The sequence below is a fragment of the Patagioenas fasciata genome, chromosome 1 (assembly GCF_037038585.1).
Source record: "Patagioenas fasciata isolate bPatFas1 chromosome 1, bPatFas1.hap1, whole genome shotgun sequence".
Classification (NCBI taxonomy): Eukaryota; Metazoa; Chordata; class Aves; order Columbiformes; family Columbidae; genus Patagioenas; species Patagioenas fasciata.
This window is the reverse complement of record NC_092520.1, coordinates 46,250,330-46,276,388: the sequence shown is the minus strand read 5'-3', so window position 1 is coordinate 46,276,388 and position 26,059 is coordinate 46,250,330. Positions and strand designations below refer to the sequence as shown.

Sequence of the window (26,059 nt, the reverse complement as noted above, 5' to 3'; positions counted from 1 at the left end):
GAAGTGAAAAGTAAACTAGCATCCCTCGAGTGACTCTCTGGTCTAGAAGACCGAGTAGTCATTGTATTATTTCACCACCTAGGATTGCTTTGCCAGAAGCCTCTCAACAACACTGTGAGCCCTGTTAAGAGCTATCCTAATGCTGGCATATTTCAGGCATCAAAGGAATACTTTTATGAAAATCAGGATAAAATGTAATAAGGAAAACTTACATGAGCAGGAATAAATGACCACTGATGTAGAAATCTTAAGAAGAGAATGAGAATTAGTTAAAAGTCAGAAAAACAGCCTGGCAAAATTTTACTCCTTTTGGCTCATAGCCCTTCTCTCTGTGTGCACTTATTCAGATATGCTGACTTTGCAGACCAAAATCAATTTTTACTGCTTTTTATTTGTATGAGCACTATAGTGCCTAAAGAGTTACGAGACTCTAAACTGGATTTATTTTTGGCTGATGTACCATGGTAAAAATTATGAAGTGAATTCTATCTATAAGCAATTTCAGAAATCTCAGCTTGGCGCATTATAAGAGTTTTTTAATGTTTAGTCAAAAAACATTTAACTACATCAGTGTTACCATCGACTCAGTGCAAACACAAAAGGCATGACCAGATTTCAATAACCCCTCTAAAATGCCCTTTCAAAGTGTATGGCTAAAGGGTGAAAATGCTGTTCAACTTACAAGTACAAAGTTTGAAGCTTTAGTACCAGAGGAGAATGCCATTCTTACTGAGTCACTTTCAAAATCAGAATAAAATCATGTGTATGTCTTCATACATATATACTTATTGATAGAGTAGACTGCAAAAGAAATCCTAAGAAAGTCAGATTACAGAAAGTTTCTTGTATTTTAAAACAGAATAATTAGATTCTTACAAAAATCACATATCTGGTTTCAAAACTGAGAAATAAATAAATACTGTGAACCTAATTTCAACAAAGTCAGGATAAGACATGACATTTGCTTATTACATATTATTTGTAAAGATATAGGTGATTAAAAGGAAATCTTTAGAAATATGAGAGTTAATCAAGTCTAACTGGATAATTATTTAAAACAATTTTAGCACAGAATTGCTGCAGTAGAAACATCATTGCCACAAATCCATTCCCTCCTTGAACATACTGCTCCTATAACAGGCTTTGTATGTGGCATATAATTTCTCAGAAACTTTCTATAGAGCCCAAGAAATCCATTAACCTCACATAGAACATATGGATCAAAGCAACTCATTGTCACCTTAACTCTGTGACATATGTCACTTGCTGTGACTTCTGCACAGAGAGAGATTGAATTGATAACCAGAGAGTGACTTTAATTTGAACGACTAAATTTGCCTTTCTAATGTCTTTATTGCCTATTACATTTAAATAATACCTTGAAAGGTAAAAACAGGTCACACACTCCTCTGGTTTCTTTCTACACACACATTATGGACTTGATTGAGTTGCCCACACCTAGATGCACTAGCCCATCTGAGAGGCCCGTGGGAGGCCAAGGTATCATCAGAGGAACAGCAGATAAGGCACAGGATCTGTGTCCATCCTGAGTGGAAGTTGGAGGTCAGCTAGGGTAACTGAGGCCACCCCAAAAGGCACTAGATGCTTGTGTGGGGTAATCTAAATGGAGCTTCTACACTGGGATTCAGCCCCAGACTGGGGATGCCCTACACCAGACCTACACCTACACCTACTTCAGGTGACCAGATTGGAGTTCAGTGCCAAGCTCCCATTACCATCAGTGGTCTTGGAGAGCTACTGACTTCATCCTAAGGCCAACACATACACCTCATCACCTGAGGAGCTCCCCACATTCCTCTGACTGTGTGGTCAAAACTCCCATTGAGCGCCAAGCATGGACACTCAGCTCACACTACAGACACCTGAACTCGGGTGTTGGAACCGTGAGCCAAATTCTACCCCAAAGCTAAGTAGAAAGATCCCAAACACAGGAACCATAGTTTGGCCCACCTAACTTTAAGTAAATGAGTTCAATTGAATATTGCTAGGACAATAACCACTGTAGGATCTTTTATAAGTGCAAAGAGACAGATGCCTTCAGAGACTGATTCAGTTAAATGCCTGATTTTGGATAGGACTAATCCACAGCTACCTATATCCTCCAAAGCATACAGGAACATGCTCAGTCTGTCTTAATGACGGCTGTAGATGGCTTATACAAGCATATGCTCATAATGTCATCATCTTTATTTCCTTCTCTTGTCATCTTCCTATATTGTTCATTTGCTGCTTCTCTCCTAACAAGTTATGAACCTTAAGATAATATCCTACCTTAACCACTTTCTTCAACAACACTTAGTACAATCTTAATGGGACCCTAGATGGTAAAAAAGTAAAAATAATGCCGGCTGATATTTACTTAGAACAAAAATTCAGCACACCCAGATATAATTCTACAAGTTCATGGGCACCAAACTGCAATCAAACCGATCCCAGTACTTGAGACTACTAAGAGCCCAACAAAGCAGTGCTAGCAGTCAAGTTACAGCTCTTCTTGGTCTGTCCTATAATTAGCAAAGTCCTGATACTACATTAGATAGGGACAAATAAGTCTTTAAAAATGTATAGCACCATGATAATTTTGGCTTTAAAAAAACAAAAACAAAACCACTGTCTTTCAAATCTCAATAGAGATACCAATAGTAAAGCTAGCATCAAAGCTTTCTTGCCAAGAGGTCTGCTATTTTAAGAAATGCATGAAAACTGCCAGGTTTAAAAACAAAAGTTATGCAGCGGAAGAAAGGGATGAAAAAAAAAAAAAAAAAGAACACTTTAAGAAATGCATGATCAGAAAAAAAACCTAAAGAAGCAATTGTTAGCATTTATGTAGTGGAAGAAGACGCATACATAGGCAGGCATGCATGCCTGCCATTTGTAAAGCTTGCTAAATTCTGGAAAACAACAAATATGAGCTGCCACACCAAAAATCCTAACTTACTAGTAAAGAAATTCAAATAATAAGATTACCTTGTTCCAATCTAAAGCACAGGGAACGTTTTGCAGCCTCTATCTCAGGACTTGGATTATCCAGCACACGCCTGCACCACTGCAGAGGACTCAGTGATTTCTCTTGAGGAGTGAGAGTCTTGGTAGGCAAGATGTACAACCTTAACCAAAAACCACACAAATATCAGCAAGATATGCAATACTTGAAAGTTTATTTCTATACTCTCAATTTCCTGCCCACTAAAAATTTAGAACAGTGCAAAGCCTTGAATATTATATTCTAATAACAAAAGGTATTCCAAAGTAGAAGAGTTTACATTAGTTTTCTTCTTCCCTCCTCAGAAAAGTAGGTGCCAAAATATGAACTCTATAGGTCTGGCACACAAAAACAAAGTTGAAGTAGATTTCTCATAAAAGGTTTCCATTTCATCATTACTACTGTCTGAATTTCAGCACTCCCCAAAGTTCAAGTGCATTAAGTGCTGTACACACAGCAAAGATGCTGTCGGTTTTCCCCTTTATATTTACCTGTACCAGAGATTAGATAATTTCAGTATTTGTTTTTACATGTAAATCACAATTTCAATGTTATCTATTTCACTCCTTTGCCTATAATAATTTAATCAGCTCGTGAGATTGCTGATCATAATTCATTTTCTATACACAGTGTCTTCTCCCAGATGAACCAAATGTCGTACAAGTCAGATTTGTAAAGATTAGACAACATTTCCTGGGAAACAATGAAGATCCAATTTAGATATTCAATTCCAGCAGAGGAAAAAAAAAAAAAAGGCAAGAAAAGCTAGTGTATATGCATTATTCTCAGACAACAGTAAGCAACTAATCAGATGGTCAAGCACATAAGGAAGCCAGGTATAAAAGCTGATTTCATGGGAAAATTCTTAAATCTGGGATCTGTGTTACTGCTGTTGCCCTTGCAGATTAGTGGACAAAAGCAGACACCGGTTCACCTGGGAGGGCGCAGATCTCCCAGGAAGGGAACTATTTTTGGCCACCGGAGATGGCTCGCAGCTCCCTGGCCTGACCACTTCTGATGGATGAGGCTGCAGGCAGCCACAGGGAGATTCTCAGGCACCAGCAAAACGCTCCATGGGCTGCAAAGGAATCTGGAGTCCACACAGGGGGTGCAAAAGGCAAAAACAGTAAAAAAAAAAAAAAAAAAAAAAAGTAAAAAAAAAAAAAAAAGATTGAGCTCCTCAGGGGACCAGGTAATAGCTTCTCACCCTCAAGGTGTTGACTCACCAGCTACTCAAGTCCCCTGAGAGGAGTGGTATCCCAATGTCTGCTCCATGCTTCTTATTACCCCCATGAAGTCAATCAGCACTTTCTAGCCAGCTCACAAGGAGTAAATATCTTCGTGGCGACTGCCGTCTCTCATGGCAATCCCAGCAGACATCAACTATTGATTTTCTCTGAGGAGGGGACTCATTTCCCCTGACTTCCTGCAGTGCCTGGCTACACATTAAAAAAACAATACTGAGAAAAAACACAAGGAAAAAAAAAAGGAAAATCTTTCAGCTTTCCTGCTAACCTGCAGAAGTGCTTTAGAAGCTGAACATGTGACTGATCATTCTCAGTGATCAGACATTTGTGTAAAAAGCTGAACAGCCAAAAGAGATCTGATTTGTCTGCAAAGATGCTAATTCTACCTTTTTTTTTTTTTTTTTTTTTGGTAACTGCAGATAAAGAACAAAAAAAAGCAAAGGTATTGAAGGCCTAAAATTACTAATCAACAACTAAGATACGGACTGGTCTTCGACTTTCCAGATAACAGTCTACTTTGAAGACTGACATTACAAAAAAGCCCCAAGCAGCTGGCATCACACAGCTGACCTTTCATGGACAAGGATGGAGATTCAGCCTTGAACCAAATACATTCAACAGCTAAAACAACTCACTCTTAGTGGAATAAATTTGTTAACAAATACCTGTCAGGAAATTCTTCTGTGGACACATATCTGTGTAACATGAAAGCAAGTTTTGGTCCCCAAGAAGCATTTAGGATTGCTTCCAGGGCGCAAAGCAAATAGGAAACTATACTGAGGCACTCAAAAACATGCTTTGTATTGCCCCGAAATATAAACAAGGAAAACATTTTGTTTAACAGGATGGGATCAAACAAATTTGATATTCCTTAATGTGATGGATAGTTAGGGGTTAAGATCGAGGTAAAATTTGATTCAAGTCAGTATTGACTACTCCAGAACAGCCTCACGCAGGCTAGTGCTGCATATAATGAAACAACACTGGCAAAGATTTCCATACAATTTCTTGATGATTCTCAAAAGAAAATTTTCAAAACTGCAGCATGGTATTATTTATAGCATGAAGCACACACAGCCAACATTCACTAAATATTAATTATATTTATGTCATTTTGTTTGCTACCAAAATCAGGATGTTTAAATGCACCTCAGTTGCATTATACTGTATTTTATCCTGAGCTGATGTAAACTTCAGCTCAGTCTAAAAACTAACCACATAAAAACCCTACACTGAAGCCTTGACAGATATTTAAATCACTTATTTAAATATACATACTACATATTCTACTACTGACACTTTAAAACAACTAAACATCAATTATGTTTAACATAGTTACACAGTCAGTGATTCACACAGTATTTGGAGAGTCTCTACGATGTTCTTCCACGTTGATGAGACAAGTTTTGAGGCACCAGGCTCATTTATTTATATCCTCAGTCTATAATTTCCCCTTCTATCTCTTCCTAAGTGAGCATAAACATCCCTCTAGGTCGTTTTTATTTTCTGCTTTATTCGCCTGCTATTCATTTCTGCTTTATTCAATTTCCCAGCACCCAGCCGTGCCTTTCGAGCTACATGAGCGCTTAAGATACACAACCAACCATTTAGATCAATGTCTAAAAGACAAAAGCCCTCCCAAATCCCTGAAGATGGGAGACAATTGGGCAGAGATTTTAGGATGGGGAGGCAGCGCTACTTAGAGAAAGGGTTTCCCGGAACAATTCCGCTATTTTTAATTCCTTATGTAAACAGGAGGCTGAAACTAGGCTGAGACCTGAAATTGAAGATAGACGATCTTCCTCAAAGAGGAAAACGAGCACAAATCCCCCGCCGAGGGGGGTAAAGCCCCCACCAAAGCCCCAACCCGGACACAGCCCCCTTTGGTCGGTGGGGTTAACCGTACTGATGACAGGTTTTAGGAAAAAAAAAGAAAAAAAAAAAGGCAGATTTAAGTTTAAGCAGAACGAGATCAAGTGGATTTGGGGGCTAATGCTAATCAGAGCCTGCAGAGCATCAGCGGGGTGAGCGCTGCGGGAGGCAGCGGCCACCGCCAGCCTGGCCAGGAACTCGGGGGGAGAAGGACACCTGGGGCCGGGGGGCGCAGCGGGTGCAGGGGCAGGGCCGAGCCGCATGTACCATGTATCCTCGTCCTGTCCGCAGCAGCCGTCCTCCAGCTCCAGCACCGCCACCTCGTCCAGCACCGTGGCCGCCGCCCCCGGACCGCCGCCTCCGCCGGCTTCTTGTCCCCCGCCACCGGTCGCCGGCGGGCCGGGCGAGGGCTTGAAATAGGCGAGGGGCTCCGGCGGGCCCAGCGCGGCGGCACACAGCAGGGTGGGCACCGGGCTGGGCATGCACGGCGCGGCCCCGCCGCCCGCCACGGAGGGTGGGCTGGCGGGGCGCAACCCGCCGGTGGCCGGTGGCGGGGCCAGCAGCAGGTGCGGGCTGGGCGGCCCGGCGGCTACCGCGGCGGCGGCGGCGCGGCTCCGGAGCTGCTCGTTCTGTTTCTCCAGCTTCCGCACCAGCTCCTGCAGCTTCTTCACCTCCAGCTCGGCGCTCACGGAGGGGCCGGCGCCGCTCCCTTTCACCTCCGCCATCATCGCCGGTTTCAGCAAGGCAGCCTCCATCCTGCCCGCGACCCGCCGCCGCCGGCACCTGCTCCGCCGCGCCGCCGGAGGGCAGCGCCCGGGAGGCGGGAGCGCTGGGGCGCGGTGCTCGCCGCGCTAGGGCCCCGGCCCGGCCCTGCGCTGCGCTGCGCTGCCCGCCCCCTCTCCACCGCCGCGCTCAGCGTCTCCCGTCAGCGGCGGCGAGGACGCGGGTGGGATCCCCTCCCACTCCGGCAGCCGGAGCGCCGCGCACACGCAGACGGCGGGAACAAAGAGCCGCCCGACTCTCCCGCCATCCGCCCAGGGGAAGGGGCGGCGGGGGCCGCCTCGGAGGGGATCTCCGCGGGTAACCCCGGAGGCAGGGGGGCCCCCTCAGCGCGGGTCTTTAAACAAAGGTGCCCCACCCGCGGGTTGGATCTGGCCCAGGACGCCGCTCCCCTCGTGAGCCGTGTAATTAGAGCTTGGTGGTGTCAGGGTTGTAATTATGCAGATTGAAAGTGTGATGGGAATGGAAATCACAAATAGGGGCTTTGTTGGGCTCGAAAGGAACGAATTCAGCCAAAACCAGGCGCTTGTGGGTTTGAAACGTGCTGATTCTAGGAGTTTCGATTCACCACAAAGCAAAGCAACGTATTTTTGAAGATGCATTGCTGGTGAAGCGAGAAGACTGAGCCAAGCATAGTAGAAAACTGTCTAACTACATAATTCTTTATGCACAGGAGAAACCTGAAGATGAAAGGTGCCCTCATATTGAAATGATTTCCTTTAACACAGTCCAGATACATAGATTAGTTTTTAATGTTCAAGTCTTCGCTTGAGAGATGAATAACATTCGCTCATGGTGGGGTTTTTAGATTGTCCTTCATCGACCATTTTTGAAAGAAGCCATTGCTTGCCTCTCTTCTTCCCACCTGGCAGGTGAGCAGAGACTCAGTAATGCCCAAGGCAACTCAGCCATCACACGGCCATGGTAAGGTTCATTTCCCCCAGCTACAATTACAGGGGACAACCTCCTATCTTACTGACCCAAAGTCTCCTAAAGTTCTGACATTAAATAGGGAACAAATCCCCAGGAAGTGAGTTACTCAGCTACCCCCTAATAACAGCTGTCAGTTGGTCACTACCAGGTTCTTGAGCATCAGCTTTGGGCAGAGTAGTAGCAATAACAGCCACCAGTGCCTTCACGTTTCTTCGTTGCCATCTCAGCTTTCTTATGTAAAGAGAGACAGACATTAATTCTCTGTTTAGGGCATAAGCCAACTTTGAAATCATCCAGCCTGTCACGGTTTTCACTCTTTTGTTTATAGTCTGGAAATTTCCTTCCGCACATGCATAGGACAATGGCACTGTTGTTTGACAGTCTTTTAAGCACTCTTACAGTGCAAATAATAACAACTGGTGCTGTAAGAATGGCTGGAAAGGAAGACACATCACAGCACAAAGCATTGACTTCCAGATAACATAACTTCTAACACTGAAGAGAATAAACATAGCCCCCAGTGTACTAGATTGCAACCAGATAGTGCTTAATCCAAAACTTTTGTTTGGTCTTCTCTGTCTCTTTGGAAGAAAGAAGTGGAAAAATGCTGAGAGTGTAAAAACTGCCTGGCCCCAATTCTGCCATATGTCACCAGAGTGAGTAACATAATCCAGTTTTCACTACTACAGAAAGCTGTAATCTTTATTTCTGTAAGTGAAAGAAGAATGCAGTTTCTATATGTTTAGCCCTGGGCAAAAGGCATATATCTCACATGGTTATCACTAATAATGGTACTAGCTTTAATTCTTAGAAATGTGTATGCTAATCCAGTAAGACTGTAAACTGATAAAAATATAATTAGGAGTATATGCAATATAGAGTTTATTAGACATCAGTAATATACAATGAAAAAAGGCAAGAATTTTATGCTTGTGTCAGTGCTGGCTGTTGCAATAATGCAGAAGAAACACTCAAAAGAGATTCAAAATGGAGGAATTACTTTTTCTCTTTGAACCAGGCAAGCAAAGTTATTCAGTGGATTAAAAACAACAACAACAGCAACAAAACAAACAAACAAACACACAAAAAACAACCAAACACACAACCGGGAAACAGGTATCTGATTTTTTCAATTGCCAGAACAGGAACATGACACTGTGGTCAGGATATTTCATCAATAAAAAAATCTAATGCAGACACCAGTTTGGAGATACATCAGGAGCCACATTTGGAGACACACTACAGCGCATAGCATCATGGCACGAGATTATAATAGTCACCATGGAAATGCTTGTCCTCAGTTATAAGTAAAAGCATTTGCAAATTGTCGACTACCTTCTACTGTTTGTGCTGCCTACACAAACGTTGCATGCAGACACTTGTTTGGGCTGAGCTCCTGAGGAGAAAAAGCTTAAGATTGAGCGTAGTGCCTTAGCATGGGCACGAGAGCTTTTTCCAGACAGTTCAGATCAATCGGTCACTGCCAGGATCAGGCTCGTTACATCTCATCCCAAAAATAACAGTTCAAAAAGTCGGCTCTTCCTTGGGTGGTACTGCTTTGAGCCTGATTGCCATCCAGCAGTATGGCAGAAAACAGCTTAAAATTGTGCATATTCAACCACCATACTCACAGTCAGTGTGAGATACCTTTTTCCAGGCATTTCCTGGATGGGTTGATCTAGTAAATGGTAAAAGTCTGTTTCTCTGTGTTGCATTTGTTGCTGTTTTAAAGGTCCATGTAATTTCACTAACAATATAGCTTTCCGTAGAGATACTGCCAGATACAATGTATGTTCTCGAACAGGCTATCTCATGGTCTTTATGCTGGCCTGCTAGTCTTCTGCAAAGGCAGTTTGAACATCTTAGTCATTAAAATATTTGACCTAATTGTTTGGGTTTTTTTAAGCATAAATTATTCTCCTTCCAATATTGATATTAGTAATAAATTGTTAATGAGCTCTGTTCAGTATACCAAAACTAGCTGAGGAGTTTGATCAACCCAGAAATTCATAAGGTCTTTACAAACCACAGTGAAGACTTCACGGTTCCGTTCCTTTTCTGTCTTAAGTCAATGATAAAATGTGTTAAAAACCAACCCCAAATATCCTAACCTGCCCATGAAACCTATTATCCCTGGACCTGAGAAATTATATGCCCTAAATCAGCAGAGATCTACTATAGGATGCTACTTATATGGTATCCTGTAGTAGATATTTCTACATCAGTAGAGTTACTAATAGACTCCCAGTGCAGAGAACAAAGAAGCAGGAAGTCTACAAATCCCATCTGCTCTTCTTTGTTAATAAGCCTGTTGCTTTATGCTGCAATAGCTGCAGGCTGGACCTGCCTTTCAGGCAAGCCAGTAAAGAATTAATTGCAGTAATCCAGTCTGAACTCTGCAAAAGATATGTTACAATAAGGTCAGAGCACGAACAGTAAACTGCAAGTCTGGTGAGATTACTTTAAAGGGCAGTTCCAGCTTGAAAAATTACTGTGAAAGTAGTTTTGTAAAAACAGAGCCACTACCATGCCAGCAGAAGTCCATCTAATACACTATTCTGTCTTTAACAAAGGTTGGTAGTAGCTTCATAAGGAAAATACCTCAGAAACAAGAAAAATATTGAGGGATTTTCTCCAGCTTTAAGAAGTTGCCAAATCGAGACATCTGGACCATTTATTTTTGATAGTCACCAATGTGTAATAATATTACATTTGCTGAGCCCCATTTTTAAACCATTTAAACATTAGGACTCTACAACACCCTGCGGCAATTAGCACTGCAATTTGATCATGTATTGTAAGAAAAACTACTTCCTATTATCTACTTTAAATCTGCTGCCTAGTAATTTAATTGGGTGTCCCTTAGTTCTGGTTTTCTGAGAAAGACAGAATGATTAATCATTCTCTATTCAGCTTCTCTTTGTCATTCATGACTTTATAAAACTCAGTTACTTCTCTTCCAAGCTGACAAGCCCTAATTTATATAGACTTGTCCCCACAGAAGTCAAGTTGAACCTCCCATTGTTTCCTGTCTCCATAATGAAAACTAAATTTTCTAACCTATTGTTTCCTTTCTATTAATTATCTGTGTTTTCTTATGTCACAATAGCTTAGGGAAAAGCTGTGACAAAAAAAAAAAAAATCCTTGTAAATCCAAATATACTCAGACAAAGGAATCAGCTTAATCAAAAACATATTGTCTCCTTCAGAAACACTCACACATTCATGATCATCCCTTGCTTTTAAAAAGCTGTATGGACTCTTCTCCAATATATCATACATATCCAGATGCCTCTCTATTCTGTTATTTATTATAATTTGTACAAATTGGCTTGATAGAAAATCAGACTAACTGAAATGTAGTTCCCCAGAGCAGCTTTCATGTTTTTTCAAGACTGATGTCCCAGCTGATGCTTCCAATTCATTTGGCACCAAGCCTGCTTTGAATGACAGGGTAAATGTCTGTGAGAAGTTCAACAATGTCACACTTCAGCTGCCATGGAGTTTTCACATAGATACTGCCTGGTCCTAGCCATTTGTTATTGTTAGATTTAGAATCTTGTTTTTAAAAATATTTGAATAGCTAAACATTTTCCTGGAGTTAGAGCACAGATTCTTCATTCTGAATGTCTCTTGCAAATATTTTTACTTCCTAGCTGTTGCTAATTTCCTAATAATTGGTTTTCTAACTTTTATATTATTTCATTTTTTAACTACTATGATTCCTTCTGGCTTTTTCTTTATTTGATTAATATTAAATTGAAGTACATTGTAATCACAATTAGAATGGATTTTCTATAGGATCAAATCCAAAATGTCATCATTATCAGTGAGCTCAAATTGCTCCAGAAAATCAGTGTTTGTGGTATCCAAAGATATTGTCTGCTCATTAAGCTTAGGGACCTCCAATCTGTAGATCCATCTAGATGGAACTATACATGACAGTCCTAATCTAATGGACCGTTATTTTATTTTGACTCATCAATTCCATATCATATCTGGCTTTCAAATGCGTTATCCTTCCCTTCCCTTCCCTTCCCTTCCCTTCCCTTCCCTTCCCTTCCCTTCCCTTCCCTTCCCTTCCCTTCCCTTCCCTTCCCTTCCCTTCCCTTCCCTTCCCTTCCCTTCCCTTCCCTTCCCTTCCCTTCCCTTCCCTTCCCTTCTTTATAGATATAAAGACCTGATTCTTACAAATCCAGAAGAATTGTTTCTTTTTAATGAGAACAAAGACTAATTATGCTTTCAAAGAAGCTCGAACCTTTGTATGGTCTCCAGTACACATGTATATTGGAGAATATCATTTGGATCACAGAACCTTACCACTGATGTATAAGAAGGAGAAGGTAGTGGGGGAGATGTGGAGTTCAAGATTGTTAATAATGTTAAAAGGTCTGAAATACCAGATAGGCTGTTTGAGTGTAAAATGCTGAAGATCATAGTGACAGAAGTACAGCTTCTCTCCAGGATACTAAAACTCTATCTTCAGGGAACAGTGGCTATGAACAGAGGAAAAATGCCTTATTTCATGATGACATTAATATATTGGAGGGTTCGACTAATTTTGGTCTTTTTTTTCTTTTTTGTTTAATAATCTTCTGTCATCTATAATTTCGTCTATCTGCATATAGTTGGAGAAGCAGATTCAAGAAATTCAGCGGCTTTGCAATAAAGTGGAAAAAAAATTACTATCAACGTTAGTCACTCCATCATACGGATAACTAAATGATTTTTACAGTTTGCAAAATTCTAGTAAGTATAAGCCAACAGACTGAATGCTTTGTGATACTGTAAAATGGTTTAGAAGTTACCATGTTAAAAAAACTAAACAGCAAAATGCTTATTAGAAACGGTTATGTGACACATTTAGGAAAAATTCAGTATTGCAAAAACCCTTCAGTCCAGCAGTAAATATATTTTTTCGGAAGGAGCATCTGAACAGCACTGATACCATGGTTGAATGAATGCCAAAAGAGCATGGAAAGTTTGCCATTGCTTGGAAAGTTTTTCTTGTGTCAAAGTTGGTGTGTTATATTTTCAGATGGGGAATGGTTCAAAAAAAATAACTACCTGAACTTTCGTCCGAGTTCAGTTTGATCAAGCAAAAATCTTGACTGAATATCCACAAATGCCAGTGTAATTTATTTATTTATTTATTTCCTTGTCAGATGTGGTCTGAAAAAAAGCCTAGCATGCAAAACCCTGTCCTTGCGCTATCTATAACCCACTCAATCACAAAAGATCCAATAAATGACAAAGGTACCTAGAGGGTAATTTAGGTACAGTTAGAAAACCTAAATCCAAACTTGTTTTCCAGACCTTCTCTTCCATGGACTACATAACTTGCAGAACACTTGAGATCTTTCTTGCAACAGATCATTAGACCAGCAGAAAAAACTTTGCCATCCATCCTGCCATGCCAGGTCTCCTGGGGCTGGGTAGTCATGGACTGAATAGTCTACAGGTGTCAGCTACACGTCCAAGGCTGTAGGATCTAGGACCAGCCCTTTCTGGGATAATCTGGAAATAGAAGAAATGTGGTGCTGCAAAGGTGTTTCTTGAGTGTACTCTCTGTATTAACAAAGGATGTATGAACTATGTTATTACAAAAAGAGCATATTCTTAGCTAGATCTTTTGTTTATTCCAGTTTCACCATGAGGTGTAAAGTCCCTCCTATCCCCGTTCCACTGTTTCATTTCTATTCCTACTGAGGAGATCCTGATTCTGAATCAGACAGCAGGGGAATTTTTAAACAGTCCTGGTGGTCTCTGAGTTAAAAATCAGAAACCAGAGTTCCCAAAGCATGTGCTCTTCTCTGACTGAGTATCTGGGGTGTCTCACACTACAGTGGAAGAGGCAGAAAAAAACCCTGCTCCTTCTCTGTGTTCCTCCTCCAGCTTTCCACAGATGTCATTCATGTCAAGACTGGTACATTTGCTCCCATGGAGACTTTTGTTGTGAGAAAACTGGTATTTTACTACAAAAGGCTTTGCAGTTACATTTACTGACCTGTTACTTTGGTAAAAGAATAAAAGCCAATTGTATACTTTTGTAGATTTTCCAAATATTAGTAGTTTAAATATTTGGCTGTTTGAGATTCTAATGCTGCAAGTACAGCTAACTGGATTCGCATTCCTAATGCCAAGAACTGAACTACACACAAGGACAACATATTTTAAAGTTACATGAGTGGAAACTCCCCAGAGGAACCTGATGATAGGAAGACAGACCAACGTTTCCTGGAATATTCATCTTACAGTCAAGTTTGGCTATTGATTTCAATGGCACCATAATTCATGGCAACACTATTACTTTTTAAGTTGCTATCCCTGGTTTTCAAAGTCACTGATTCTACATGTCCTTAATTGGCTTCTTTGCATAATGTTTTCATCTTTTTCTTAATCTTTTCTCCTTTTTCTGTTTCTTTCAGATATTTTGATGTGAACACCTTTGTTTCCCCTATCAGGAAAGATGGCTTGGATACCAGAAAAACTTTGCATTATTATTTATTTTTTTTTAATGAATAGATAGTTTTAAAATGTTGGCTGCATATTATTTTGACCACAATAGCTGTCTAAGCTCCCTAAACAGATGTCTGATGACAACCAGGCTCAGACAAGTGCTTTCGGCATGATTATAGTCAGATTTTGACTGTAAAGGACAAAACCAAGCAGCTTTAAGTCTTGGCACATGCTATGAGATTGTCGGTGTCCATTTATAACTGACACAATTATAAAAACTTCATGAAAATAGTATATTTACAAGTAGCTTTCTTGGAAAGGAAGGTGAAATCTGATTTTGTTTCTTGAGCCACTTACATAGGTGCAGCAGTACCACCCAGAGGCCAGCGCTGTTCTGGTCACTGCACAAAAAGAGGGAATTAGTCCCTGTCCAAAAGAGCTCAGGGACTAGAAAGGTAAAGAAGATACTAAGGCTTAGAAGAGATCACCATGTGAAGACATTTCTGGTACTCTTAGATTAAAAACCCCAAACTTCCACTCCCTCACCATCCTGCTCCAGACAAATCTTAGTGCAGACAACTCCTCTAATGGTGCTAGAAAGGAACACGGCATTCACAGAGGTGAACAGAGAATCGAGACTGCTTTTAATTATGAATTAGACCACTTGGACAGAAATTTCAGGATCTGCTCTTTGTTCCCAGATGTCTCTGTATATTTTGTATTCAACAGTCATTCTGAGAAGTCGGTAGACACATGACTGTTGCAGCTACCCTGTGGTCCATGGGCCATCAGGATCCACCCTGCACAGGTAGGGAATGTGGAGAACACATTAATGGGGACATCTCTTCGAGATGAATCTGTTCCACTGTGTTACATCACTTGGTTAAAAGAGAGGTACATTTAGGGAGAAATGGAACTTGGTCTTCTTACTTTTGGGGCCAGTGATCTGTTCAAAGAGGAGAGCACCATCTCCCTGATTTTAAAAGGCAGTAGTTATCAGGAGATTTTTGATGGAGTCTGATCTTAGCAGCATGTGACAAATATGTTTAGAGAGCATCTGCAGATTTTTCTCCCTCAAGTGGGAGTCCAAGGTCCCAGTTTTACTGATGCAAGAGATTAGAGCTGGATTCATCAGACCAGGCAAATGGCAAAACAAGACAGCAGGCCTTTGAAGTCAAGGAAAGAAATATCTCGTGAATTTAAGACCTCAGTGATTCTGCATCTGGTAAGCAGCTAAACAGAGATAATTTGGTCAACAATTTCAGACACCAAACCTACCTAAGTATTGTCTTTACCCTTTGTCTTTATGGAAAGATGGATGTCTCTGCTGTTATGCTGCTGTGAAGAAAAACGAGGGGTTTTGATGCAATAGAAGGGAGAAAACGAGGCTACATTTCTGCCTTGTAGTCTGATACCAACTTGTCTGGAAGCTAAAACCACCTCCTGGTGTAACAGAGTAGCTCCAGTGAGCAACACGCAAGTGTGATCAGAAAGAAAATGCAACCAAGAAAGTGGATACTTTTCATTATTAACAACAGGATTATGTTAAAATACCAAGGAAGGCAAGAGGGGTAAGAGTTCTGACGTATATGCGTTCTGAATAAATAAACGGAACACATGAAACTGTCCCAACACGACACGCATCTCCATACCAAGGAGCAAGTAGTAGAGCTGACCTGCTGAATAAAAGGACTTGACTTTTCATGTTGACCAGTTCTTTATAAGCCTAGCTAACTTCACCTACCCTAAGTTCCTAGGCTAAGGAGCCTTTACGAAGTAATGGGGAGCATGTCTTGTCACACTCACAGAGGAAGAGGATGAGAGGACAGTGTTGCAAATGTTCGTCATCATGCATTAGGCACTGCTAGGGAGGGGATGCTCAGACTGACCATTCTGTAAGCACCTACCCAGGATAAAACAAAATATATTAATACAGCAGAACAGTTCTTGTGACATTGCATGTTCTCATAAATATCAGTAGCTTTGAAGCCATCTACATATTTAAATGCATCTATATATATTATATGCATTCTTTCACTCCTTTCCTCTTATTGCTTGATTCTCCCCCATGTAGAGCTATGCCCCAGCTTTGTAAAATCAAGTGTCCATTACACATCGAGAAAATGGGCCTGATGAATCACAAAACCCCACATAATTTAGTACATCATCTCTCAATACAGTTTTCAGTCTAATTTAATGTATTATTGAAGATAACGTGTTCATTAAAACAGCTGCCAGCAAACTGTTCATTTGGATTGTTTCATGGAAGCACTAGTCAAAAAGAAATAAAACACCACATGCTAATGATATGCAAAAAGGACAAAAAACAACTAAGTTTTGAGACATTGGTATTGAGATGTTAATATGATTTTTATTTTAATGAGTACTGCCATCCAGGCTTTTATATGGTAAATATCAAGCATCACAAAACCGGTGTTTCTTTTCAGCAAACTTACAACATATAATAAAAAATAACAAAAAAACACATGGCAAAATTACCAGGGCTATTCAGCAAGGATGAATTAATGAGCACAGAATTATTATTTATTGTTTCTTATTGCTAGTTCTCTGTCAATGAGCATTTAAGTAGCAGATATTTGGATCCAGAGTTTGCTTCTGTTCTCTAATGGAGTGAACTAAAATCTCACATCTCCTCAAACACTGGGAAGTCCTGGCTTCTAGTGTGATGGCTCAAATGAATATCTAACATCTTCCATTGTAACTGAACCTTAGCAACAACTGTCGGATTCTGAACAACACCAAATTTGTAACCCCAACATCAAAACTTCACCCCTAATTTTCTCCACCTGTTGTGCAAGTCTGTGCAAGTTTCCTCATGAAGCACAGGTTAATAACAAATATAGTTTAACTAGAATATGTCAATAGCAATAGACACACATTGGAAAATATTTATAATACCAGGTTTATTAAAACTACTGCCACTAAGTCATAAGAAATTTTCATAAAAATAACAAAACAATCTACTGTTTCACAGCTCCTTTGCTTCCTTTCACTGTAATCTCAAAGGAAGGATTTTATCTGGCCTAATGTAGATGTCTAGAAATCTGAACTATTCAATCCAAGTTCCCTACAAATGTTGGAAAATACAACATATATTCAGAGCACGGTAAAATACATGTTATAAAGACAGATTAAATTAAGTAACTGAAAAGTAGATGTCTGCACTGTAGATGTTTAAACTTAAGTGAGATTAATCTATCTGAAGTGTTTATATAGTCAACTTAATAGTAAGAAAGATAAATACAGCAACATAATGTCATGCAAAGTATGTATTTCGTAATTTCATAGCAACAATTAAGAGTACACTTCTTAAAAATGATAATACGATATTTACCAGGATTACAAACATGGAGTGAGATACTTCTAATTAAAACTCTCTAACAATTTTTGTCTAGAATTCTTCTGCAGTAATAGAGATGCTTTTTCCAAAGACAGTTTGTTCATTTGATGGTTTGTTTTCATTTGAGTTACTTGTGGAGAATCCTTCTCAGGAGATTGTTGTTTCTCCTCAAAAGTACAAAGTGAACCCACCTCACTCTGGATGTAGTTTAAACTGAATAGCCGACTTCAAAATGACTGATCTTTGATGAGATTAATCCCATTCACGCTATGTAAAGATAACAGATCTTTATATCTGAGGAGATGTGTTTTCAGTAACGAGAATACAGCCCCATCAAAACCTATGTGTAGGTATGTCCTGCTGTTCAGAAAATTTCAATAAATTATCGTCAGTTTTACAGTTTAGCAGTTTCACAGATCTTATGAATACGCTGAACAATATCTTGGTTTGCTTCCTGGAATGTGTATGTGAAAAGGCATTTGCATTCTCATTTGGGAACTGTGCAGTAGCACTGCATTTACAGTATTTGTTCCTAGTAATAAAAAATTATTTCCCATAGTGGTTTGAATTAACAGGCCAATACACTCAGCTAAAAACTAGTGGAACTTCTTTATCATGCTTTCTGTATGTTAAAATTAGTAGATCCATTTTTCTGCAAGATAGAAAAGATTGATCAGAAATGCCAAGCAAGTCAGTATTCTCTAAATGTCACACAAAGAAACTTTATATCAATTAAATTTTTAGAAAATCTACTGAAGTCTGTCTCATCTTGCCATGTGCTGAAATAGGATATGTCCATTTATAATGCTTAGTATACAGAACCTTGATATGTCTTTCTACTGTTTGATCACTGCCACAATGCCTAATTAATTTTAGAATCTAATTAATTGTAAAATTCACTCTTCCATCAAATTTTGCAATGGCATAATAACACAAATTTATTAATATAATTTTAGTTAACATGATCTTATCTTGGAAGAAGTTCACTTATAAAAACCTTTTATTTAGGTTTCAATTTGTATTTATTTGGTACACAGGTACTGATTTATAGTATTATGAGGTAATAGTTGCTGAGAACAGAGAAGACTTAAAATCTAGCAACTTCTAGAAAAAATAATATAAGCTTCATTCTTCCCTGCCTTGCATATTTGTTTACTAACTAGGTATGCTCCTCACAAAGGTAAGAATGGCACTACCAGTATAATATTTTCATCACGATTTAATAGATTTTGCATCTTTATTGCTCACAATGACTACATTAGATGGAAATACGTCTGAACTCTGGCTTATTCATTTCCATAAAACAACCTAATTCTCAGATAGCCTTGCAATTTATTCTTGTGAGTTTCAGGGCAATATGCCATTGCCTCACTGTAGATGTCTCCATTGACTGCACAGGTAGGACTCTACAAATTACCATGAGACCTTAAAGCATCTCCCTCACAGGTACAGCACAATTATGATGTCTGGAGCCTGGGCTTAGATATTGTCCTAAGCAACCCAGTCTTACTGAATGAAATACTTTGAAAAGGTTTAATTACACAGAAACAAGTGAAAGCAATAACTGTGTTGTAATATGTTGAAGTTATCTGAACAAAGTTCTCTACGTAATATTTTTTTTTTAATGATCAATATAATACATCTTGCATCTTACCTCTAACTTTGGAATAGCAAGGCTCACAATGCACAGTTTGTCTGTAAATCCAAATGCTGTCTCCTGCTTTCAGATCTTCCAGTGGTCTTTTGCATACTTCACACTTCAACACACAAGTAAAAGTGGCAAGAAAAATTAAAATGAATCCTCTTTTAATATTAATTCCCAGCATACTGTCTTTTACAGAGTAAGTAACCCCAGACCAGAACGGGTTATGAGTACTGCAGTATCATCAAATCTGAACTCTGAAAGAGTAGTTTTTGTCTTAAAGGTACTGTGAATTCTTAGATTCAGACAATATACAATTGCTTTATGTTGCACATGCTCATTAGAGCTAATATGAAATTAAGTGCTTAGTATTGATTAGTATAACATGTTAGAGTACTGCAGAACTTTTTTTTTTCCACTTTTACAGAAATGTTTTTTCTATCTCTTTCCTACACAAGCTGTCAGTATTAAGGTACTATCAAAGCAATCTGCTTTCTTCACTCATTTTACTTTTCTGTGTATAAGTCAGCAAAAGGATGGGCATATTTTCAAAGCTTTGATCACCAAAATTAGCTAGTGTTTTCATACAGAGAAAAAACCCCTACAGTTTGGATTATTTACTCACTGAACTTTTAGTGCATACCTTCACAAGGAACCAAAGACCTTATACTGCTGACAGCTACATGCAAATCTCTAATGGTTACAGGGTATTTGTAAAGAGTTAAATGAATATTAATGATAAGAAATTGCACTACTTAGCTAAATACATAACTACAAGCATGAACCAGAGACTTAAATTAGTTGTTTAATTTTTTGCCAAAGCTTTCATAAGTGTGTAGCTACACAAAACTTAAGCTGAATTTTGCTGGCCAGACAGGTCCCCACTTGGGAATAGGAAACAAAAATAACCTAATTTTAAAAATAAACTTAAGTACTTAATAGATAATTCAGCCAGTACCAATATGTTAACATTCCTAGCTGCATAAAAAGCCCATTCCTCTTTATTTGGATAGATCCACCTAAAAAGAACGGAAACAAACTAGAGTTTGTATGTACTTGCAATAGTAGATTTAAGGAAGTATTACGGAGTAATTTCCACACAAGAAATTGCATTTCTAGTTGTCACAGAGTTCATAAAGTCCATATGAGACAAAAAGTATATGTAACATCATACATGTTAGACACAAACTTAGCACTATATTCTGGTTTGGGTTACATTTCAGGCAATAACCAGGTAAAAGAACTGCTGCAAAAGCAGAAGCAAAAGCAAAAGCTACGCAAGACTGGGTAGAAAAATGAGCTGTGCTAATGCAGTGGTTTTGCTGAGTATTGTTAGAACAACAAACTCTGTGTGGGGATGCAAGCAGAATTAACCAAATGACGCAGAAAGATAGGAAACTACAGGGCTGAGCACTGGCAGGTGGACTCTGAGAAGAGTTTAAGAGTGAATTTTAGGCTGAGGTTTAGCTTTGAAATGACAAGCAAAAAAATTATTCTGTACTTTCTTATTGGAAACATGAAAAAACGTACATGATTTTTGATAAATAAGATTGAAGTAAAGACATATCCAATTCCAACACCATTTTATCCTATAGCAGAAAGTATCCATGGGACCCAAATTTTAATCAATTCTTTGATCTCAATGAGTATAATTATTTCACCTCTATTGTTTACTTTTAATACCTCTTAAGTGTGGCTTCTGTGATTTTAGATGTCACTTTATGAAGAGCATTTACAAAACTTCATAAAAAAAGAAGCAGAATAAAATTTTCCAATATGAAGAAAGTGTGAGTAGGATATAATTCACTACATCAGACTAGAAGCGTGTATAACTGAAGGCTTATAAATATGTAGGGCATTCAGGATACCTTCCACTGCATCCCTTTTCGTCCTTGTGGTTGCAAGAGAACAGAGAGAAGGAGAAACAGGGAGATGGAGAGTAGAGGAAAAGGGGGAGAGGGAGATGGAAGGAAAGAGGAAGGGATTGCACAGGGTCGAGAGAATTTCCTACATTAATCTTCTCCTCTGGTGTGCAAGCCTTCCTCTTCTCGCAGGTAGAGAAGGCCTGAGGCCTAAATATTTTGTTATTATATGTGTAATGTAATGCAGGTATTACATCCAAGATATTTTTCTTAGTAGCAGGTGAAATTTTCTTACCTTGAAGCAAGTTGAATGACAGCAAATTTGCAAGGCATCTAAGATCATTTTGGCATCTATGCCCAAGGGCTTCCTGCAGTATGTACATATATCTTTTCCAATTATACTCCTGTGTATATAACGTAACATCAGCTGTCAGAAAAAGGGCTACCACTGAAATCTCAAGGTAAAAACTGATAAGCTTAGTGCATTATGTGGAAAAGACATTTGTATACTGTACAACGGCCGTAAATGGAAAAATGTCACATGTATATTCCCTTCATTCCAGTTGACAGACATAATAGACATGCTCCTGCTATGGGCAAATTGCTGAGCATAATTGTCAAGTAGCAAAAATACCTTGATAGAATGAATGGTCTTCTTTCATGAACTGAATGATTTCTACTAAATGTGGATAAAGTGCAGGGTAATGAATTTAATGTTTAAATCACAAAAGTAAATTGGTAGTTGATTCAAACTGCCATCATTTGATCAGTCTGATGTAGATTTCTCCTGTGTGTTGTGGAAGTGCCTAAAAACATTTTTAATTTTCTGCACTGCGGACCGAAATCCTACCTTCATGACAGTTATAGTGAACACATGTATAGAACAGCCTACCTAGTATTCATAATAATAATATTTTAAAAAATTTTGTCAGTAATTTTTGCATTCTTACATGACGTAGGTCTGTACTTTCTCTAGATACAATTGTTGATGTTGGTTTTGCACTACAAAATCAATTGGCCTTACTCCTTTGCACTCAATGATAAACCATTGCACTATTTTTTTAAAAATTCCCAGAGTTCATTATACTTTTGTTGGAAAGGTTACAATTTTCTTCTGATTCAGTATTTCCAAGTAAGGGGAAAGTCCAAATTATCTGAACTGAATATAGTCGGCACATTTTTTTTTTTCCCATGAAGTAAAATATGGAAGATATTGAGCAAATATCTTTATTGTATTTGGGAATATCTTAACCAGTGTGAAAACAGAGTTTTTAACAGCATTGTCATGTGAACCTGTTCCTCCACATCTGTATGTGAAATTGGTCATTACAAACACCATTCTCACAAAGGAAGGAAATTTTGCAGAGTAAGCAGTTGCCCCAGGTAGAAACCTACAGAATCACCAAGCCAACTCTGTTACTTAGGGCATTGACTATTGTTTCTATAGATATTTTAAAATGTCAGCTGTGACAAGCCTAACATAAGAATGGGCTGCTGAACTGTGGTAATGATTTGATGGCAAGAACCCACTGAAAGGGAACTCTGTGTGAAAAGCTGTCTGACGAGCCTAATGGTGACTTCCACTGCTCTCTATTTGTTTGAACACTTGAACGCTTATGTGAAATGTCTGTGTCCTTTGACCCTCTACAATGTTATTCATGTGTACTTACCGATCAGAAGTAGAGTAAACAGTTTTGATAGTATTTCCTGTTATATTTTCTTCATAGGCACCATATGATGATTTGCTGTAAAGCAGTGAGTGCATAGCAATCACTAAACAGTACTTTTTATTTGTAAAGGTTTTACTATGCTGATGATAATATGCAAATTACACTAATGCAACATGCTTGTAAAAAGTCATCATACTTCCTGAGTTCTTTATTTTCACACCCATCAAGAAAAAGATATAAAATAAAAAACGTAAATTAGAAATATGTAGAAATATAGTGTCCTTGGACTGTATTCTGCTGTTGAATGATTCATCAACATTTCAAAATTAAATCCACAAGCCCACTGAGCAAAATCTACATGTTGATACTGGGTTTACCTGTGCTGATAGCCCAGTCTAAATTATACATATCAGGAAATGATGACATACTGCATTTTTTCCTTTATTCCCCAGTCTTTCATTAGTCCTCAAAGAGCTGTCAAACAGCCAAACAAAATTACAGCATGTCTGTGGAAGCAGAATGAGGGTCTTTATAATACAGGCTGCTCAATGAGTGATTTTTGTTCGCTACAGTAACTGTATTGTTCTTTGTATCAGTCTCAGAAGGAATATACTGAATTTAACTATGAGGGAAGTTAAATCTTTTTTTTTTGTAAGAGTTTCAGTTCTAGTTGCTTAACTGTCAGTTTTGTTTGTGTGGAAGGGATCAGCATGTATGTGACAGCTGAAGAAGTCATCTTGCCATACATGTTTTGAACATTTCTAAACTGATGTAATTATCCCATTCCTCAAGAAATTCATAAGGTATATGGTAATTATTACATTTCATATAACTTTTGAATAATGTTTAGCAATTCTAGGAACAATTTTCTTAATTGTATATTTTCAGAACATGTCTTTTTTTTCAGGGAAAGTGAAACAGAGTGGTAATGTATGTGTAAGGTGTTACACAGCCCAGAAAAATTTTAATGCTTACCTGTCTTTTATAATGTTTATATGTCTTATTTGATTGCTGGTCAATGCCAGAAATGTAACAAAATGGCACAGTTACTGAGAAGTTTAAATGATAAATGTTTTATTTTTGTTTCGTAAAACATAACATTAAGCTTGTTATGTAATAGTAATGTGAAAAAAAAAAAACTGGTTTTCCTCAACACAGAGAAATATCTCCTCAAATGAACACTCAGTGCTCCATTTACATTGCAGGCAAGATGAAAGTATGCTTACTAAGTAGTAAAGCAAGTTGAAGCTAAGGGATTGCATTTTGAAAGAGTTTTCTGGCTATTTTTGCCCCAACCAAGCTGACACGTGCACAACACGTCACAGGGTGGAGTATATTGATGATGCAAGTGTCTAAATTTTCTTGCTGTAGTAGAAAAGTAGTATAGGAATATCACCTCTCTACTCCTATAAAGCCCGTTCTTCTTTTTGTTATTAAGCTTATTTTTGTCAAATCTTCTCTTTAACTCATCGTATTTAGCTGCAGAAGCTAGTGCTGAGCCATTCTGACATTTCAAATTGTTTAGTTAAAACAGGGTTGAGATCAGGCAAATTGAGTACTGCGCATTGCACACTCAATATGGGTATTTGGATGTAGCACACCTGAAAATTACACTGTTTATCTTATAAATAATTGTGTAGAGAAAAATACTTTCTTAGTGTCCCAGTGTAAAGAACAGCATCCCTTGGATTTTAATAACTGTCTAGGGTATTATTCTTGAAACACACACAAATATATGTAACCATGTCTTAACAAAAAAATGTACTGTATAGAATAAAAAGCTCTGAAGCTACAGCAAAAATATTTCCTAACCATCAGTTTCTAGACTTGTCAACTGAAAGTGTGAGGAAACTCAGAACCTTTTCAAATAAATGCACAGGGTGACAGCTTGACAAGATGCTAAGTTGAAACTGAGCCACAATGCAGCCTGAGAACTGTCTGTCTGGTCAAATCCATTCTTTCAGTTCATATCACTCACTCCTTTACTTGCTATGATGTGACTTGTTTATACAGCAAACTACTCAACAATAAATACTCCGTAGAACCTATTGCATAAAGAGTAACCTGCAAAGACCATTCATTTAGTAAGTTTTCATGAGTAAAATCAGGATTACTTCTTCAAGTGCTATACATTTTGTTAAAGGGTAGGTTAACACTGCATATTGGAGTACATTCTTTACCCCGCCATTACTGTTCTATATTTTAATTTTCAAAGATAATCAGAATATTACAACTCAGAAGCTTCATGTCTGCAAAATGCTAATTCATTTGTGTTGAATATTCATTTTTGAGTCTTAAAAACATATGCTGTTTAGCTTTTCTTTTATCCTTAGCCCATTTATGGGCTTGGCCTTCAAGGCCATGTAGAAGTTTCAGGATACGCAAATTTCAACCACACTCCAACCTCTTACAGCAAATGTAAGAAAATGAGAGATCAAAGACCCTGTGCCCAGTCATACCCACAACAAGGCTCAGGTGTGCATAAGCTTAGGGACTGGGACATTTGCCATAGTTCCCATAAAGTACCACACTGTGACTGCTGTTTTCCTTATTAGTAAGACTTAATAGAAGATTTCTCCTCTCCCTTCGAAGTCATCAGCCTTGAATCTGTCATTCATAACCATTATACAGCAACACACCTTACATATAGAACTATGTCTATAAACAGTCCTGTCTACATTAATACTTAAATCCACATAGATAAGTGGGTTGGTACTGAAGAGACATTTTCCTAATCCAAAAAGATCTTCTACTCAAGAATTATATAATGTTTTTTATTACCATATTTCTTTATTTACTATCATACCACATTTTTCACTCAGTTTTGCAATACGTGTGTTTGTAGAGACAGAATCCAGCTACAGCAAGAGTGTTGCAGGACAAATGCTTTTAAAAATAGTTTGTATATGCATATGGCCAAAAAGTCTGAAACCCACGCTACAGTTTCAGCGATCGGGATAAGAGGTGACACGAGTTCATCCCGTATAGCTTTAGGAACTTAAAGCACCTGATTGAAGAACATAATGTTTTCCTTACAGCCTTGGAAACAAATAAGCTCCCTGAGATCATGGTGTCTCTAATGTGCAGGAAATGTCTTTCCTGTATTGATTATAGAAGAACATTGGCTTAACTATTCTCCTAAGTTTCATGCCTCAGCTACATCTCTAGAGTTATGCCAGGTGTGCCTTGTGCTCCTCAGTCTGTGCACTAGAGCTGTGTTTTGTGGGCT

General features: G+C 38.6%; 2 protein-coding genes across 6 annotated transcripts in view; both read right to left on the bottom strand.

Annotated features, from left to right (window-relative positions):
* Positions 1-7,264, bottom strand: part of SLAIN1 (SLAIN motif family member 1) — a 52,820-nt gene extending 45,556 nt beyond the window's left edge. Inside the window, exons 1-2 of one of the 3 annotated variants that reach the window (XM_065862562.2) lie at positions 6,391-7,264; positions 2,989-3,128 (exon numbers count right to left, since the gene is read on the bottom strand). In XM_065862562.2, coding sequence (XP_065718634.2) covers positions 2,989-3,128; positions 6,391-6,878 — 628 coding nt within the window. In that variant the 5' untranslated portion in view covers positions 6,879-7,264. Of the gene's footprint in view, positions 1-2,988; positions 3,129-4,230; positions 4,444-6,390 lie in introns of those variants that run through there. The other 2 variants (XM_065862326.2, XM_071806476.1) reach the window with 2 other exon arrangements.
* Positions 7,265-17,441: 10,177 nt separating this feature from the next.
* The window catches only part of SCEL (sciellin), a 51,769-nt gene continuing 43,151 nt past the window's right edge, over positions 17,442-26,059 (bottom strand). For all 3 annotated transcript variants that reach the window (XM_071806462.1, XM_071806459.1, XM_071806466.1), the window contains 4 exons: positions 22,831-22,905; positions 21,456-21,564; positions 19,311-19,413; positions 17,442-18,308 (listed from right to left, as the gene is read on the bottom strand). In XM_071806462.1, coding sequence (XP_071662563.1) covers positions 18,292-18,308; positions 19,311-19,413; positions 21,456-21,564; positions 22,831-22,905 — 304 coding nt within the window. In that variant the 3' untranslated portion in view covers positions 17,442-18,291. The remainder of the gene's footprint in view (positions 18,309-19,310; positions 19,414-21,455; positions 21,565-22,830; positions 22,906-26,059) is intronic.